Source organism: Mustelus asterias, chromosome 5 (genome assembly GCF_964213995.1).
Source record: "Mustelus asterias chromosome 5, sMusAst1.hap1.1, whole genome shotgun sequence".
In the NCBI taxonomy this organism is placed as follows: domain Eukaryota; kingdom Metazoa; phylum Chordata; class Chondrichthyes; order Carcharhiniformes; family Triakidae; genus Mustelus; species Mustelus asterias.
Window position 1 is genome coordinate 47,752,651 of NC_135805.1, and position 18,994 is coordinate 47,771,644.

Here is an 18,994-nt window from a genome sequence, read left to right on the forward strand (position 1 = left end):
ATTTCTTCTCTCAATGGGTTGTTAGTCTGTAGAAATCTCTCTCCTACAGAGCTGCGGAGGCTAGAGCTGGAATTTTACTGCCTCGCCCGCCCCGATTCTGAGGTTTGCAGAACAGCATTCTCCGTTGGCCTCGCGCGGGATCTTACGAGCCTTGGGCGGGCGAGGTGGTAAAATTCCGGCATAGATCATTGAATATATCCAAAGCTGAGTTAGAACTTTGACCAACATGGGTGTCAAGGATTATCGAGGGTAGGCAGGAAAGTGGAGTTGAGGCCCCAACCAGAGCAACCATGATCTTATTCAATGGCAGAGCGCACTCGATGGAAATAATGGCTTACCTCTGCTTCTAGTTTTTGTGTTCTAGTGAGCTATTACTGCTGAAATTCTCACTTACAATTTTTTCACTGCACACTCAACTTCTCCAATGCTGTACTCTCCAGATCATTCCCACTCCCTCACTCATTCCATCCACACAATCTTCAGCACTCTCAAAACTCTAATCAAGTCCCTTTACTGTGAAATTATTTCCTTTAATCTTCCAAACCCTGAAAATCTACCTCTGTTTACATTCTCTAATTCAATCCTCAACTCTTGCTTGGTGTCTAATCCTTTTGTGAAACACCTTTAGAATTTCCCTGTGCTAAAAGCATAATGTAAGTGCGAGTTACTGTTGTACATTATATAGTACCTCATTATAATAAATATCTCATGAAACAGGCATTCATGTGTCCCAAAAACTGAGACTGTCTTAATCATTGAAATTAGTTTGTTTTATTCATTTTGAAACACAGAAATATCAAGACTGTTTCTGTACATGTATTTTCAGATAATTCACACTAAATATATTACAAAGAAACCCAGGACCATTTAAATTTCCACAAGAGTTGATTTTAATGTTCGAAAAGCACAATCAAAATAAATAAAAAAAACATAAACACTATACTGTTACCACTAAAATGTTGCTGAGTGGCCAATAGTTATTATTCTATAGCCCCAATACTAGAATCTGCAGGAACAAAGTTTAACAAATCAGAGTGGTGTATCAATGTTTTGTGCATCTTCTGAATATCTCCTTTCGTAAATCACACACAGAGCTGAAGACAAATTGGATTTACAGCATATTGGCAGATTAACTGTTATATACACAGAAAGGGAGGGGAGATGAGACGGAGAAATCAGAAGGATATTACTTTAACTGTATTGAATCTGGGTTGAGGTTTTCCTATAAACAGGCACTGCCAGATTAAAGACTAAAGGATATGTTCATGCTACACTACAAAGTTGTTGATTGTAAATGCTATTTAATAGTTAATAAGATGATAATTGGAGATTTAACAAAACTAAAATTGAACTGCAATCAACATTGATATACTTAGAAAATTAGCAAATTGGAAAATTATGTTTTGGTATGTGATTCTGCAGTTCTACTTAAATTAATTCTTGTCCTATCTTTAAGATTTTTTTGTGTGTCTGCCAATATGCTGTAAAATTGTATAATGCACAATTGCTTTTATTGGGAAGAACATAGTTTAAAGGCTTCTAACATCAACTTTATTTAACAGTCTTTGTCCTTTGAACAGGTTATTAAAATGAATTTGAATGGTTTATTGTACAATAGAAACTGCAATACTGGCTTCGAGAGAAAACTATAACAGTGGGCTGAGAAGTTTGATAGCTTTTCACTTTGTTATTTGTAAAATTAATCTGTCAAAGAAGACTAGACCTTTCCCAGGATGCAATAAGCCCTTAAACATGTTCAAAATCCTTATCCACATATCCCCTTTTATTCATAGATGTATCAAATGGGGAGAGGAAGGGGTGGATTGAGATAAAGCATATATGAACTCAGTGAGGTCGGGGTATTATCATTTTCAGATTTAAAGAAGATATAAACTAGCATGAAATCAAATAAGTGCCCAAACCAAAAGTTTTTTTAGAAACTTCCCCAAAATGGTAAAGACTAGCATAATATCAAAAAGTGTCAAGCTGTTTCTTAATGACTAAAATAGATTACCTCACAGTTTAAATTAAAACGTTTCTCCTGGATATCATTAAGGATTGTAATTTACAATTAAACACTAAAAGTCCAAGTAAAAACACAAAAACTCTCCAATTTTTAATTTCCTCTTTAGACCAACAGTTTGGAACAATTCTTCTCTGCTTACACAACGCAGAATTCTTTTACTTCTGATTCTTTTAATAATTTGGTCATTTCAAAAAATTAATCATCACAAAGAATTTATCTATACATTTGTGGAACAAAAGTTACATTGTAACACACCAACACTGTCTTATTTTAAGGCACAGCACATCGTTTATGTATATTCTCCTTGTCAAGCTTTACAAAAAGTGACTATCCCCATAAAAGCATTACGTGTTCGAATACAGCTGCTAACTTAGAGTAAGCTCTCACAGTAACTAAGTTACACAAACTGCAGGTCTAGATGTGATTGTCAATGTAGCCCAGTGCACTTCTAATGCAGGTTCAGCTTGGATAAGCAGACTAAAGTTTGCTAAAACACTGCATTATTGAGAACATCCAATGGCAACGAATGCCGTTGAACAACTTCATGCCGGATGCGTTGGTAGCAGCTTCATGTTTCTTAAAAGAGCTAGTTCATTGTAAAAGCTGTTCAAGCATCCTGGGCATTGTATAATCACTTGAAGAGTTGTAAAATACACACAACTTGCACTTTATCTATAATGAACAATATTTCCTAAGACCAACATAGTTCCTTATGCAGAGGTTTAATGTACCAGTCACTGTTCAGCAGTTTGAATTCACAATAGCCTCACATGACAACTCATATCTCTTCATTTCTTAAGACAAATGTGGAAGCCAGAGGTGCTGCAGATCACAGAGGGTAACTTCATATACTCCTATATATGTTGTTAACTTTGTATCTCTGGCTGTGCTGCAGAAGGCAGCTACAAGTATTCCAGTTCCAGTGCTTGATTCAAAGCCAACAGGTCAGAGTGGCTTGATATCCTCCAGAATGGCATATTGTGCTAGATGAATGAGGAAGCAAAACAAAAAGGTCAGCATTAATAAGCATTAAACTAATATTAAGAGCATGTTGATAAAGTTAAATTCTACACTTTCAAAATGCTTCATTACATATGAATAAAATGAGAGTTGTTGAGAGTTCATTTTGGTTACTGATAACCTATGATGTTTCATGCATCAAGGGAGGGGGCATTGGAGAAACACAGATGGTTGACTGCTTGTTCACTTGTTACATTTGTGGCAACCCCAGCCTGCAAAGCAGTTTTTACAGAAGCCCCTTTGAAAAGGGGGTTGATTAGACAGGAGAACAGGCAAAACCCCTTGAAGTCCAGGCCAACACAAGCCTGGATCTTCAGATGGACCCCAAAGACCCAGACTGGCTGATGAGCACTAACCCTTGCTAGTGCTCCTCGGCCAGTCCGCCTAAACTGTTACCACCCACACAAAGGTGGTGCAAAGCCAGGCACTCATGGCTCAGAGTTACTCATGGGCTTCTTCCAAGGTCATCTAGTTTGTACCAGGGAAAGTCAGCAGTCTCTGGCAACCATGATACGGCTATTGAGATAGCAACGCATACGAGCAATAGGCCATGCAAGGGCATCCACTAAACAGGCCCTAAGGATAAATTAATTATTTTCTTTGTTAATATCTATATATTGCTGGATAAAGATGCATGTGAAGATTCTTGCTGTTGACCTTTATTAAGTAATGTAAGTCAAGGAGAATTTATCATGAGGAATCTGAAACGGATATATAAGGCGATGATGTGTCCATGTTGCAGGTGAAGATGTTCTGTTCAACTGAAGCAAAGCCACACAATGTGGTCCCTATGTGGCTCTGCATCATCCAGATGCAGCTGTAATCTCCTCCCTTCTTCCATTCCTCCTCCTGAGGTGGCCTTCAGGTCCCAAAGGGGAGTGGCTGGGTCCTCATTACACTTTTGTGGAGGAAACAGCACACAAACTTGCAAATCCTCTCGATCATGGGCTGCTAAGATTCCTCCCGAGCAATCTAGGCAGCAAAATCTCTGCTTTAATGAACTGATGGTTTGCTCCATGGAGTTATTTGTGACTCTGTGGCTCTTGTTGAACCCCCTCTGACCTCATACGATGAGAAGATGGAAGAGGTCAATGAGCCGTGTGTGATGGGAGTTTCCCTTATCTCAGAGCAGCCGTAAGACCATAAGACTGAGGAGCAGAAGTAGGCCATTCGGCCCATGCGGTCTGCTCCATCATTAAATGTGATCATGACTGATCTGATGTGATAATCCTCAACTCTACTTTCTCCCTTTATCCCCATAACTCTTGATTCCCCTACTGATTAAAAATCTGTCCAACTCAGCCTTGAACATACTTAATGACCTAGCCTCTACAGCCCTCTGCAGTAAAGAATTCCACAGATTCACTACCCTCTGAGAGAAGATATTCCTCCTCATTTATCATAAATGGGCAACCTAATCCTCTGAGATTATGCCCTCTGTTCCTAGATTCTCCCACAAGGGGAAACACCTCTCAGCACTTACCCTGTGAAGCTCCCTGAGAATCTTATATGTTTCAATAAGTCGGCTCTCTTTATTCTAACTCCAATGAGTACAGGCCCAACTTATTCAACCTCTCATAAGAAAATCCCTCCAAATCCAGGATCTACCTAGTGAACCTTCTCTAGATTGCCTCCAATGCCAGTATATCTTTCCTGAGATAAGGGGACCAAAACTGTTCACAGTATTTCAGGTGTGGTCTAACTAGTGACTTATATAGTTTTAGCAAGACATTCCCATTTTTATACTCTATTCCCTTTGATAAAGGCCAACATTCTATTTGCTGTTCCTATCACCTTACATGATGATTTGCATGTTAACTTTTGTGAATACACGTGATTAATGAAGGAGGAGCCTCAAATCCCTCTGTGCTGCAACTTTCTGCAGTCTTTCTCCATTTAAATAATATTCAGCTCCTTTATTCTTCCTATCAAACAGCATCATTTCACATTTTCCTATGTTATATTCCATCTGCCAAGTTTTTGCCCACTCACTTAACCTGTCTATATCGCTTTGTAGATTCTGGGCCCGATTTTACCATTTTGATTCTAAGTGCTGAATCTGGGCGCAATTCAGATCCGACTTAGAAACTTGTTCTCAGGCGCTCCCAAATGCACTTAGCCTGAAAAAAAAATCGCGAGTGTGAATTGCGCTGTGGGCGGGGCTTATCGTGTCCGAAATGCTGCAGCTCCAATCGGAGCTTTGAACTGCGCATGCGCAGTGAGAAACAAATGTGAAAAACGCGCCCCTATCACATCGCCCCCGGGCCGGATAAAGTGGCCCAGGAGCGAAAAGCGGTAGTGATGGCCCCCACAGACATCGCCTCACCCCCACAACATAACTCGCCCCCTTATCCACAGCCCCCCGCTACCCAGATCGATTGCGACCCTCTGCCCCCTTTCTTCCCCACCGATCGCCCGCAGAGTGGCAGTGGTCCCCCCTGCCCCCCCACCAGAGATCAATCTGGCCTCCCTCTCCCCCTCCGCCAGAGAATGGTCGGGACTCCCTCCCCTCCACAAGCGAATGATCAGGCCTCCCTCCTCCCTCCGACCAGAGAATGATCTGGCTTCCCTCCTCCCCCCCCCCGCACCCCAACCAGAGAATAGTCAGGCCTTCCCCACCCCCCACCAGAAAACGATCGGCCCTCCCTCCTCCTCCACCCCGTCAGAGAACGATCTGGTCCTTCCTCCCCTCCTCCCCCCACACCAGAGAACCATCTGGCCTCCCATCCCCCCACCCTCACCAGAGAATGATCTGATCCGCCTCCCTCGCTCCTCCCCCCACCACCGATCTGAGTCAGAGAGCCGTTGGAAGCTCTGAACTTACCTCTTCAGAAGCTGGAGTGCCCGAAACAGACCTTTGCCGAGCATGACTGTTTCGCGCCGAATCTGGACGGGCGAACACGATGGTAAAGGGGGAAATGCGATGGTAAAGTTGGGCGGGCAGCCCATTAATTCAATTTAAATGCTTGCAAATGCAGCCATTTTCAGGCCTTGGTAAAGTGGGCATCTGCGTAGATGTGGGCGCAGATCGCGCTAATCACCTCATGTCCGACTTTACCAAGTTTTTGTGCCTGAAAACGGGCGCGACGCAATGGTTAAATCGGGCCCTCTGTGTGTCATCTTCACCACTTGACTTCCCACCTATTTTTATGTCAAACATGGCAATAGTAGATTCACATTCCTCGTCCAAGTCACTAACATATATTGTAAATAATTGGGGTCCAGCACTGATCCTTGTGGAACTCGACTAGTTACAGGTTGCCATCCTGAAAATGCCCCTTTTATCGCTGTCTTCTATTAATTAACCAATTTTCTATCCATGCTAATAGATGACTCCCAACAATATGGGCTCTTTTCTTATTAAGCAGCCTTTTGAGTGGTACCTTATCAAATGCTTTTTAGAAATCCAAGTATATTACATCTATTGCTTCCCCTTGTTGCCACCTCAATTTTCTAATCCTCTAGGACTTTCCCAAAATGTAGGAATTCTTGGGATGATTACTACCAGTGCACCCATTATCTCTGCAGCTACTTCCTTTAATATCCTACGATGCAACCTATCAGATCCAGGGGACTTATTGGCCTGTAGCCCCATTAGTTTCCCTGAGTACCTTTTCTCTACTGATAGTTATCGTTTTTATTTCTTTTATTTATTAAATTATTTATGGTGTTTTTCATATATTTTCAACTTACAAAAGAACAGTTCCTCTCCTAAAACCTTAAACACTTACTAGATACTCACCAGATATGCACCAAACAGTTAGCTACTCCTGCAGCAGGCCAAGACCACTTTCTGAAGAGTGAAAAAGGTTAGAAAGCGAAAAGCAAAAGAGCAGCTCTTTCCCCTGTGCACCGAACTCCCACTTTGATCCAAATTCCCAAATATACTCACTTGAACTGTGTATCGCTCAAGGAGTGCTCCTACCACTGTCTGTGCTCCCATTTACTGATTGTGTGCTTGAAATAGACCCTTTCTTATATGGAGCTGAGATAAGTCACTCTCTGTTGATTGCCTTGGAGGCCCAAAAACATGGCTAATCCAAACTGCTGCGGGATAAAAGCAAGTTTGCATTGTCAAGATAGTGAGCATTCACCAATACCAACTGCATGTGTTGAGTCGTAGTTCCTGCAGTTGGAGTATCACTCCTGGTTGTTATGGAGGGCCTGCAGAGCCATGTGTGTGCATTCGGTGTTAATCAGAACCATCTGTCAGCCTGATGTCCTGGAGAACCCATGGGGTGACATGGTGGCACAGTGGTTAGCACCGCTGCCTGCCAGCGCCAGGGACCCGGATTCGATTCCCCTCTTGGGTCACTGTCTGTGTGGAGTTTGCACATTCTCTCTATGTCTGTGTGGAGTTTGCACATTCTCCCTATGTCTGTGTGGGTTTCCTCCAGGTGTATGGGTTAGGTGGATTGGCTATGCTAAATCGCCCCTTAAGTGTCAGGGGAATTAGCAGGGTAAATGCATGGGGTTACGGGAATAGGGCCTGGGTGGGATTGTGGTCGGTGCAGACTCGATGGGCCGAATGCCCTCCTTCTGCACTGTGGGATTCTATGATTCTATGAACACTCTTGTCCTGGTTTTTCCTCCTCATGCAAAAGATGTTGAAGTTTCCGTTCCTCTCTGATACTTACATGGATGGAAAATAGTGAAACATTACTAATGTTGCCAGCTGCCATCTGGGCGGAACTGGTTGTGAAGGAGGAAAGGGTGATGGTGATCTTCAGTGGCACTGGGAGGGCAGTCCTCACTCAACCTGGTTTGACTTCACAGGTCCTCATACTGGGGTGACATAATTTTGTCACTGTGTCCTTAGCAAAGCAAAGTCTCCTGAGGCGCTGGTTCTAATTGATTCCAAGGTAGAAGTGATGCTCCCAGAAGACCCTGTTACAGTAGGGAATTCTATAGAAAGCCCTTCTTTTCCCTCCTCTCAGAGGTTCCGTTCTCTGCCACCTCCTTTGCCTGTCCTGCTCCTGCTGCAGAAGAAGTGGCACTGCAACTACTGCCCCCACATTTGTGTGAGATTATGTAATTATCACAGCACAGGAACAGGAGCAGGCCACTCAGCCCACCGAGCTTGCTCCACCAATTAAAACGGTCATCGCTGTTAGAACACGTCATTGCCTTTTACCCACACTATTCCTATAACCCTTTACATTGTTAATCAGAAATCTGTCAATCTCTGTCTTCAACATACTCAATGACTGAGCTTCCACAGCCCTCTGTTGTAGAGAATTCCAAAGATTCACAACCCTCTATGTAAAGAAATTTCTCTTCATCTCGGTTCTAAATGGCTTCTTCCTTATTTAGAGTCCGCAATCAAAGGAAACATCTTACTTGCATCTACCCTGTCTATTCCTTTAAGTATTTTGTAGGTTTCAATGAGATAATCTCTACTGAATACAGGCCCAGTTTGCCCAAGCTCTCTTCATAAGACAGTTCTGCCATCCCCAGAACAATTCTGGTGAATCTTCATTGCACTCCTTCTTGTCAATAATATCCTTTCTGAGGTAAGGAGACCAAAACTGCACACGGTACTCCAGGTGAGGTCTAACTAAGCTTCTAGAAAATTGAAGCGAGACTTCACTACTCAGCCTGTGGCCAAGAGAAACCTTCAAACTCCTTCAGCAACTCAGAGCTTCCACCATCATTGCCTCCGCACAAATAAGTCAAAAGCACCTCAGTTGCAACTTACTGAGTTCTAACCTTCCCAGGTTAGAACCCACCATACTTGCTAATGCTTGGGCTTTCAGGAGTTAATAAGGAAGGTGATTGCTGCACACATGTGGGCCAATTTCATTATTTCTCCTTGGCATCAGCTTGCTGATGTCTGTGATATCGTGATCTATCCCTTCTTTGGTCGCATTCAGGGGATGTACCTGGGTACACAACTCCAGTTGCTGGCTGCCGCTTGGTAATGACCAACAGCACCTCCCCCCACTATAAACATGAAGGAATGTCTGCATAGCATCACTCGGAGTGGTACCACGTGATTGGATTTCATGCCCGTTGTATCTTAAATCCCAAACTTACTGCTGCATTCCTGATGTACTATTGCTGGGATTGTGCCAGAATTTCTTTGGCGCTTTGCTGACTACGCAGTGGAAATCTGGTAAGGCCTCACTGTGTAGGTGGTATTGCAATTCAGGACAATAATAGCAACTTGCTTGTAAAACATCCCAAGGCATTTCACAAGAGTCTTATCAGACAAAATTTGGCACTGAGCCAGAGGAGATATTAGGACAGGTGATCAAATGCTTGGAGAAATAGGTAGGTTATAAGGGGCATCGTAAAGGAGGAGAGAGAAACAGAAGTTTTGGGAGGCAACTCCAGGGGTTGGCAGACACGAAATGTCAGCTCCATTCTCTCTCCACAGATGCTGTCAGACCTGCTGAGATTTTCCAGCATTTTCTGTTCTTGTTACAGATTCCAGCATCCACAGTAATTTGCTTTTATATTACTGACCTCACTGTGTTGCTGCAGTGCATCCTGTAGATACAGTCTGCAGATAGTGCAACCTGCAGCCATCATTGCCAGGGGTGTGAGGGGGTTGGGGGTGGTGGCGGCAGTGGCTGGGGAGGGAGAATTAGAATTGCCTGCAGTGCAGCTTATAGATAGCTGGTACACACTGCAGGCACAATGGTGAAGGGAGTGAATGCTGAAGGTGGTGAATGGAATCCTAATCAAATGGGCTGCTTTGATGATGTCAAGCTTCTTGAATTTTGTTGGAGTCGCACCCATCCAGGTCAATGGACAGCATCCTTTTACATTCCTTACTTGTGCTTTGTACATCATGGAAAGGTTTTGTAAAGTCAGGAGTTGAGTCACTCGCCACAGAATAGCCAGCCTCTGACCTGTTCTCGTAGCCACAGCATTTAAATCAGCTGGTCCAGTTAAGATTCTCCTAGGATATTGATAGTGGGGGTTCAATGATGGTAATGCCATTGAATGCCAATATTGGAGATGGTCATTGCCTGGGACTTGTGTGCCATGAAATTCGTTCATCTGACATGAATGCCGCCTGTTACCTGTCAACCCAACTCTGGCTTGTGGGAGATTGCGATGCTTCATTATTAGCATAATTGTGAATGAAAACTATAGAATCATAACTGAATAACACAATTCATGACCTTATGACAAAGAAAGGTTAATTAGTGAAGCAGCTAAAGACGAATGGATTAAGGACATCGCCTCGAGGAATACTGTTAGTGCTATGCTTGGGCTGGGATAATCAGTGTCTGACAACCATGACAATCTATCAGCAAGTCAGCTATGGTTCTGGCCACACCAGGATTTGCCCATGGACCTTCTGCTCCCCACAGGTCCCTGTATCGAAAACTGTCTTGGTGTCAGAACCAGCTACTTTCTCATTCTCTACTCCATATTTCTCTGCACTTAATGATTTAGTAATGAAATCGTAGCAACATAGAAAATAGGAGGAGGTGGAGGCCATTCGGCCCTTCGATCATTCATTATGATCATAGTTGATCATCCAACTCCATAACCTGATCGTGCCTTCCCCCATATCCTTTGATCCCCTTCACCTCAAATGCTATATCTAACTGCTTCTTGAAAACATACTTTCTGTGGTAGTGAATTCCACAGGCTGACTACTCTCTGGGTGAAGAAATTTCTCCTCATCTCTGTCCTAAACAGTCTACCCTGTATCCTCAGACTGTGACCCCTGGTTCTGGACACCTCCACCTTCGGGAACATCATACTGTCTAAAAGCATAGTTTAGAAATTGAATTGTGCTGCATTCATTTCTTGTGCAAGGTGCAAGTGCTGAGGGGTCCAATGTAATATGTGAAAGTGGTCAGTCCACCTTGACAGTTTGCCATAGGCCATTATTGATTGGGGGACCCTGTAATTGCTCAAGGCACTTACCCGAAACAGGCATTAGGCCCACTGCTTATGCAGCTTAGATCTCTTTTGAAAAATGGATGGCATGTGGCCAGTTATCTCGGGTGTACAGTAATCAAATCTGAGCAGAACTGCTGGAGGTTATCACTAAAACGATAGTACAAAATAGCTCTCCTCCTGGCCCCAGGAGGAGTCACTATCCTTGGACTTAGCTGCAACCCCCAAAACAAGTTTCAGGGACCATGACTAACATCTGCAGCTTACCCGTAATAAACCAAGGAGATGATGCACTACACCACTGCACGCTCCCAATTTTGAACATGTGCAGTGGTTAAAATTTGGGTGAGTTAAGCTTCTAGGCTTATGTTTCAAAGTTGCATGTTCCAGCAAAACAAATACTTTATGATTTTCTATTGTAATAGATTTAGCCCTTGGAAAATTAAGATTTTGATATGCTGCAAATGCAATACTATTCCAGAAAACACAATAATAGAAATGTAGCAGAAGTTTAAATGATGGTGTAACATTTCCCTAAATTTGTGGGAGTACTTAAACGCACAGCGTATGTTTCTGAGTCCTGACTCAGGAGGGGGAAGGGATGAATGGTGGGGAAGATGCAAAGATTTATTAATTCTCTCTTGGCTTAAAGGACAGTTTACAAACTGCAGAATTTTCAACACTCCAGCTGTAGTGGCTTATTCTTGTCAACCAGACCTGGGGAAATGTGGATTCAGGGTTGGAAAATCAAATGGAACAAAGTTTAACTGAGGGAACATAGCCAGCAACATTATCCCTCAATTAGGTATCGGCAGTGCAACTTTTTGTTTCACACTAAAACTTTAAACCAGAACACTCCAGGCTGATCAGGGAGCGAACAGCAGCTGGGGCACGTGGAATCCCAAAAGATTTGCCCCATAAGTTGATTAATTTTTAACACACTGTTTTTCATTTTAAAAAATTACTTCTGAGGTCTGACCCTTTTCCCCAAATCCAAGGCTACACAAAGACAAAAGGACATATCCACAGTCTGCTCTTAAGTATCTGCCAGTTCAGCTCTACCGCCAGTTGTTTTGGCGTATTCAGCAATGGTTTGGTATGATGCACTGGGCAGGATTTTCCGGTCGCGCTCGAGGACAACGGACCTTTGCACGGCCCGTGTCCCGCCCGCTACTAATCCCGTGGCAGGCGGGATGGGAAAATTTTGCCCACTGCCTCATTTTATTCCCATGTCTAAGGTTCTGCCTGCTCATCACTTCATCAGATTATCCAAGATCAGAATGTCTTAGTGTGGATCGATGCAGATATGAAGACATTCCATGGCAGAGTGATTTACTAAAACCAGTCATGTGCTCCCTGCCACCATCTTCTCTCTCCACGACCACCCCCCCCCCACCCCCCCACCACCCGCCCCTCCGGTCTGGGCCTCCTTCAATGATGCACAACTATGATAGGAGGTCTTCCGTAGCAAATTAGTTATGGCAATCCTTCAATGTTCCCATTTTACAAAGATTTTACGATTCAATTCATTTACAACAAATGATGGAAACATAGGAAATAGGAGCAGGAGCAGGCCATTTGGCCCATCGACCCTATTTTGCTATTCAATGAGATCATGACTGGTCTGGTTGTGGTTTCAATTCCACTTTCGTATTTTCCACCCATAACCCTCGATTCCCTTGTTAGTCAGAAATCTGTCTAACTCAGCCTTAAACAAATTCAATGACCCAGCTTCCACTGCTCTCTGGGGAAGAAAATTCCACATACTATCGATCCTCTGAGAGAAATAAATTATTGTCAGCATTCCCAGCTGCAATTCAACAAGTAATCATTTGGAGAAGCATGGGGGAGAAAAAAGAAAACATTTTTGCGGACCAACTTAAATTTTTGAGCAGGGAGACTACTGCACTTCAATGTAATGTTACATGAGGTGCCACTGCTCCCTCAGCATGATGTTCCCAGACTGCTATTCATAACCTTGCATATCACAGAGTTTAGGCAGCTCAGTGAAAGAAGACTATTGCTGTGTTGAATGCATGGAATAATTCTTTCATTTCTTTTTTGTTCATTAATTTTATTTCATCTTGAACTGGTAATCATAAATCAAAAATGCTATCTCCCGATTTGATCCCTGAAGATATTGGTCAGTATTTTTCAGCGGATATGATGAGCACCTACACGAAAACCTTTAGAAACTGCAGCAAGTTGTTTAAGACTGTGCTACAACTTAATGCTATTTCAGAAAGCAGATATGGCCAGGATTTTCTGGATGTCCCTTCCCCTCCAGCCAAGGAGCGATATTCGCTACTCCACAGCTTTTCATGCTCCAACGAGCATTAATTGGCTGGAGGTGGGCCTTCCAGCCCTCGCTTGGAAGGAAAGCCAGTTCAGAGACCTGCCTCCATCACAAGTCTCTTTCTTAAGGCTTGATGACCTCTGGATCCCCTATCCCCCACACAGCCTATTCCCCCCTCATCACCTCACTTGCAATTTCCCAGGCCTTCCCTGTCCTCCCCCTCCTGGGACTCATTTTAATTATCTGGGTCTCCGGTTCCCGGGACTCATTCTCATGTTCGTTGCTGCAGTTCCTCTTTCGGTCATTGCTGCTGGAGGGACTGGAAACAAACCAGCCAATCTGACTGGCTGGCAGCTCTCTAAAGCGGGACTTCTTCTCAGGTGACTGGTAGAAGTTCCATCTTTAATTAACTCTCGTTCAAGCGTAAAACTGTATTCAGGGCTATGGGCGTCAGTGGGGATGTGATCCCTGCCAACTCTTTTGATGGCGGGGGCTGCACCATCTAAAGAGGGTCACGCCCCCACCATCCTAAAAATTCAGCCTATGTCCCAATTGTCCAGTATCAGGTATGTTTTGGGGTCTTAGGTTGGGGAGGGGAGGTGAGGACCTTGGGGGTGGACAGAGTGAGGTCAGGGGTCTTGGTGGAGAGTCCTGGGGGAGAGGGTGAAGGAGAATGTGCAGGGACCAGAGCTTGTTGAAAGGAAGCCGTTGCTGGATGCACCCTTCCCCCTTCTTCCCCAGGAGTGTCAATTTTCCAGCTTCCCCCCGCCCCAAAATTCTTCCCACCAGCCTGAAAATTAATGCTGGTCCTTAAGTGGTCATTAATTGGGGCAAGGGCAGGAGAAGCTGGCCTAGGCCTTCCCTGACCCACAGTAAAATTGCAGAAAAGTCTGCAGGGCGGCACGGTAGCACAGTGGTTAGCACTGCTGCTTCACAGCTCCAGGGACCTGGGTTCGATTCCCGGCTTGGGTCACTGTCTGTGTGGAGTTTGCACATTCTCCTTTTGTCTGCGTGGGTTTCCTCCGGGTGCCCCGGTTTCCTCCCACAGTCAAAAGATGTGCGGGTTAGATTGATTGGCCATGCTAAAAAATTGCCCTTAGTGTTCTGAGATGCGTAGGTTAGAGGGATTAGTGGGTAAAATATGTAGGGATATGGGGGTAGGGCCTGGGTGGGATTGTGGTCGGTGCAGACCCGATGGCCGAATGGCCTCTTTCTGTACTCTAGGGTTTCTATGAGAAGTCAGAGCCCATCTGAAGAATTTTATAGCCACTCCCCACTGGCAGGGATATGTAAAATTCTGCCCATAAACCTGTAGCTGGGTGATGTCATGTGTACAAAAGGCTCCCTGAGGAGATAGGGGTGCCATGGTGGCACAGTGGTTAGCACTGTTGCCTCACAGCGCCAGAGATCTGGATTTAATTCCCGGCTTGGGTCACTGTCTGTGAGGAGTCTACACATTCTCCCCGTGTCCGCGTGGGTTCCCTCCGGGTGCTCTCCAGTTTCCTCCCACAGTCCGAAAGCTGTGCTGGTTAGGTGCATTGGCCATGCTAAATTCTCCCTCAGTGTACCCGAACAGGTGCCGGAGTGTGGCAACTAGGGCATTTTCACAGTAACTTCATTGCAGTGTTAATGTAAGCCTACTTGTGACATTAATAAATAAACTTAAACTTATAGCAATGTTGAACAAGTGTAACGAATGGAAAAACAATTGAGTGAAAAAATATAATTCAAGCTTTCAGTCTCAAGGGGTGGAATTTTCCCAAAAAGTGTCATTTTGTGAGAGAGAAGTGATGAATTCGCACCGGCATGTCAGGTGTGAATCAGATCGTGATCTTCCCACACTTCGTCATTTTTTGGGAGAGGGGTGAGTTTTGCACTGGTTCTGAGAGGGGGCGGGGCCTAAATACACCAGCAAGCCCAACTTCACAGAGATTGGGTGCTGATTGTGGGCGGCACGGTGGCACAGTGGTTAGCACGGCTGCTTCACAGCGCCAGGGACTCGGGTTCAATTCCCGGCTTGGGTCACTGTCTATGTGGAGTTTGCACATTCTCCCCAAGTCTGCGTGGGTTTCTTCCAGGTGCTCTGGTTTCCTCCCACAATCTGAAAGACGTGCTGGTTAGGTGTATTGACCCGAACAGGTGCCGGACTGTGGCGACTAGGGGAATTTCACAGTAACTTCATTGCAGTGTTAATGTGAGCCTTACTTGTGACTGATAAATAAACTTTAAAACTTTGATCTAAAGGGGGCAGCGATCTCAAAATAAAATTAAGGACCTCCCTCCCTCTGCAGACATTGTGGGACCCCCCCTTCCTCCCTCCCCCCGAGGGCCTGTTTCCGCACCCGCTTCTCTAACATAGATCACCAGCATCAGGACATTGGGGGCCTTCCAGTGGGTCCCCTTTCATGCCCCCCTTCAAGCTCAACCCTGTTCATGCCCTCTCATGCTCCCCCACTTCATGCCTCCACTTTATGGTCCTCCCCGTGGATGCCACCCCCCCCCTCTCTTCACATTCCTCCCCTTCAAAAACCCCCTCCAATCCCCCCCCCCCCCCCGCCCCCCCACCCTCAGGGCCCACCGCCCTGGCACTGCAATATATGTAGAATATGGAGAAAGTAGGATGGAGTTCAAGCAGAGTGTTAGGAGGGCTAAAAGGGGCCATGGAATGTCCTTGGCCAGCAGGGTTAAGGAGAATCCCATGGCAATTTATGCATATATTAGGAGCAAGAGGGTGGCTAGGGAAAGAGTAGGCCCACTCAAGGATAAAGGAAGGAGGTAATGGGTGGAGCCAAAGGAAGTGGGCGAGATCCTTAATGAGTACTTTGCATCGATATTCACCAAAGAGCAAGACATGAGGGATGTTGAGGTTAGAGAAGGGTGTGTGAATAATCTCGGATAGGTCAATATAATAAAGGAGGAAGACTTGGGTGTCTTAAAATGCATTGAGGTAGACAAGTCCCTAGGACCAGCTGGAATCTATCCCAGGATACTGTGGGAGGCAGGCAGGAAATAGCTGGGGCCTTAACAGATATCTTTACATCCTCTTTGATCCCAGGCAAGGTTCTAGAGGACTGGATAATAGCCAATATTGTTCCTTTGTTTAAGAGGGGAAACAGCAATAATCCAGATAAATACAGGTCAGTGAGCTGATGTCACTGGTGGGGAAGCCGATGGAGAAGGTACTGAGAGACAGAATTTATTCACATTTGGAAGCGAATGGACTTGTTAGGGATAGGCAACATGGTTTTGTGCGGGGAAGCTCATTCTCACCAAGTTGATTGAGTTTTTTGAGGAGGTGACAAGGATGATTAATGAGGGAAAGGCAATGGATGTTGTCTACATGGACTTTGGTAAGGCATTTGACAAGGTCCCTCATGGCAGGCTGATACAATAGGTAGAGTCTCCTGGGGTGCACTGGCTAGATGGATATAGAACTGACTTGGTCATAGAAGACAGAGAGTAGCGGTGAAATGGTGCTTTTCGGAAGAGAGATAAATAACTAGTGGTATTCCACAGGGATCAGTGCTGGGACCTTTGTTGTTTGTAATATATATAAATGATCTGGAGGAAAATGTAGGTAGTCTGATTACTAAGTTTGCAGATAATACAAAAATTGGTGGAGTGGCAGATAGTGACAAGGATTGTCAAAGGATACAGCGGGATATAGATAAATTGCAGACTTGGGTAGAAAAATGGCAGATGGAGTTTAATTTGGACAAATGTGAGGTTTATGGAGACCAGTTGTGACTCTCGCTAGGTTCCCACTGCGCCCGAGGATCAGAGAATCCCGGGAGCAGAGAGAATCCGTCTTAAAATTGACTAAGCTTATTTAAATGTTCATTTGAATGTGATAATCCCGTTCCTGTTCTCACTGGGTGAGAACCAGATTACCCCCAGGCGCGGTGGCTGGGAGAATCTCAATGGGGGTTGATGCCAGTACTAAACACACTAGACTCCTCCCCCAAGATTCTCTAACCCCGTGCCATTCCAACGCGGTGACCCCCCGAGGTTATATGTACCTTAATGATAATTATAATCTCTAGAAGGAATGTTACACACCATACTTAAATCACTTACTGCACTCTTGACACTCAAAGTACATCGCCCAACAGTTTAAATTCCCAGTGTAAGCGGTATCTCGGCCTTTTGGCTAAGATCAAGTGTAGTATGGTCGGCAGCCTATGGTCGGCCGCACTTGGTTGAGGTCATTAGGTTACACTGAAGCTTCATATGTTTCATATGAAGCAATTTTTAAAAGCGGCATCTCGGCCTTTTGGCTAAGATGCAAATGAGCTCAAGTCTTGGAGGAGGAACCTCCCCTTTCTCCAATCAGCTTGGCTCATGTAGATCAGGCCCAGGACAGGGTGATTTGGTCGCTCGCCCTGTCTTGTCAGCCTGGATCTGAAATGTCTCAACTTGTTGAGACTCTGAATTGGATTTGATTTGATTGAATTGGAAAAGTATTAAAAAAAACAGTTTAAATTCCCAGTGTAACCTCTTTGATGCCTGGGTCCCTTCTGAGGGCTTCGGCAAAGGGGTTACAATCCCAGGCAGCGGAGGCACGCAGGTCAAAGCCTCCCTGTACATGGATGACATGGCTGTCTTCTGCTTGGACCCCTCGTCTGTTTGCAGGCTCCTCCAAGTCTGTGAGCAGTTCGAGCTGGCCTCGGGAGCCAAAATCAACCGGGGCAAGAGCGAGGCCATGTTCTTTGGGAACTGGGCTGACAGATCCTTTGTCCCCTTCAACGTCAGGGCAGACGACCTTAAGGTGCTGGGGATATGGTTTGGAGCGGCTGGGGCATGCGCCAAAAACTGGGAAGAGTGCATCGCCAAAGCCAGACAAAAATTGGGATGTGGGAGCAATGTTCCCTCTCCATCACTGGGAAAAACCTTGTGATCCAATGCGAGGTACTGTCCGTGTTGTTGGACGTGGCGCAGGTGTGGCCGATCCCCAAAACATGCGCAGCAGCAGTGACCCAGGTCATCTTCAAATTTATATGGTGATTAAAGATGGATCGTGTCCGGTGGGAAGCGATGCACAAATCTCTAGAAACAAGAGGGAAAAACGTTCCCAACGCCACCCTCATCCTGATGGCCACCTTTGTGTGCGGCTGCTCCAAGCTGTGTGTAGATCCTCGGAACACTAACACCAAGTGCCACTACTTTTTGAGGTTCTACCTGTCCCAAGTGTTGCGGAGGATGGGTCTGGCCACATTGCCACGGAACGCTCCAAGTAGTTGGACCGTACCGCAGCACCTGTCCTTTGTGGAGAAACTTTTCCGGAAACAGACCTTTGACCACATGGTGATCAAGCAGTGGTCAGCATGTAATGTCCTTGAGGCCCTGAGAGAAAAGGAGACGGCGAATCCTGTCCGATGGTTCCCTGAGCGGACTGTCAGTGTCATCTGGCAGAATGCCTCCTCACCAGAACTCACAAACAAGCACCAAGACCTGGCTTGGCTGGTGGTGAGAAGGACACTTCCTGTCAGATCCTTTATTCACGTTCGAGGTCTCAACCTCAACGCACGCTGCCCTCGAAGCGGCTGCGGGGCTGATGAGACGGTCGCACACCTCCTTGTGGAATGTGCCTTTGCAAAGAAGGTCTGGAGTGAGATGCAGTGGTATTTGTCAAGGTTCATCCCGAGCAGCTCGGTGACGCAGGACTCTGTGCTCTACGGGCTGTTTCCAGGGACGCACACCGAGACAAATATCAACTGCTGCTGGAGGGTCATCAACTCGGTGAAGGACGCACTTTGGTCCGCCCGAAACCTGCTGATCTTCCAGTTGAA

The 18,994-nt window shown here is 45.2% G+C and overlaps 1 protein-coding gene across 50 annotated transcripts in view; it reads right to left on the reverse strand.

Annotated features, from left to right (window-relative positions):
• Positions 1-748: 748 nt before the first annotated feature.
• Positions 749-18,994, reverse strand: part of eya4 (EYA transcriptional coactivator and phosphatase 4) — a 428,611-nt gene continuing 410,365 nt past the window's right edge. For all 50 annotated transcript variants that reach the window (XM_078212520.1, XM_078212514.1, XM_078212513.1 and 47 more), the window contains one exon: positions 749-3,009. In XM_078212520.1, the coding sequence (XP_078068646.1) occupies positions 2,929-3,009 (81 nt within the window). In that variant the 3' untranslated portion in view covers positions 749-2,928. The remainder of the gene's footprint in view (positions 3,010-18,994) is intronic.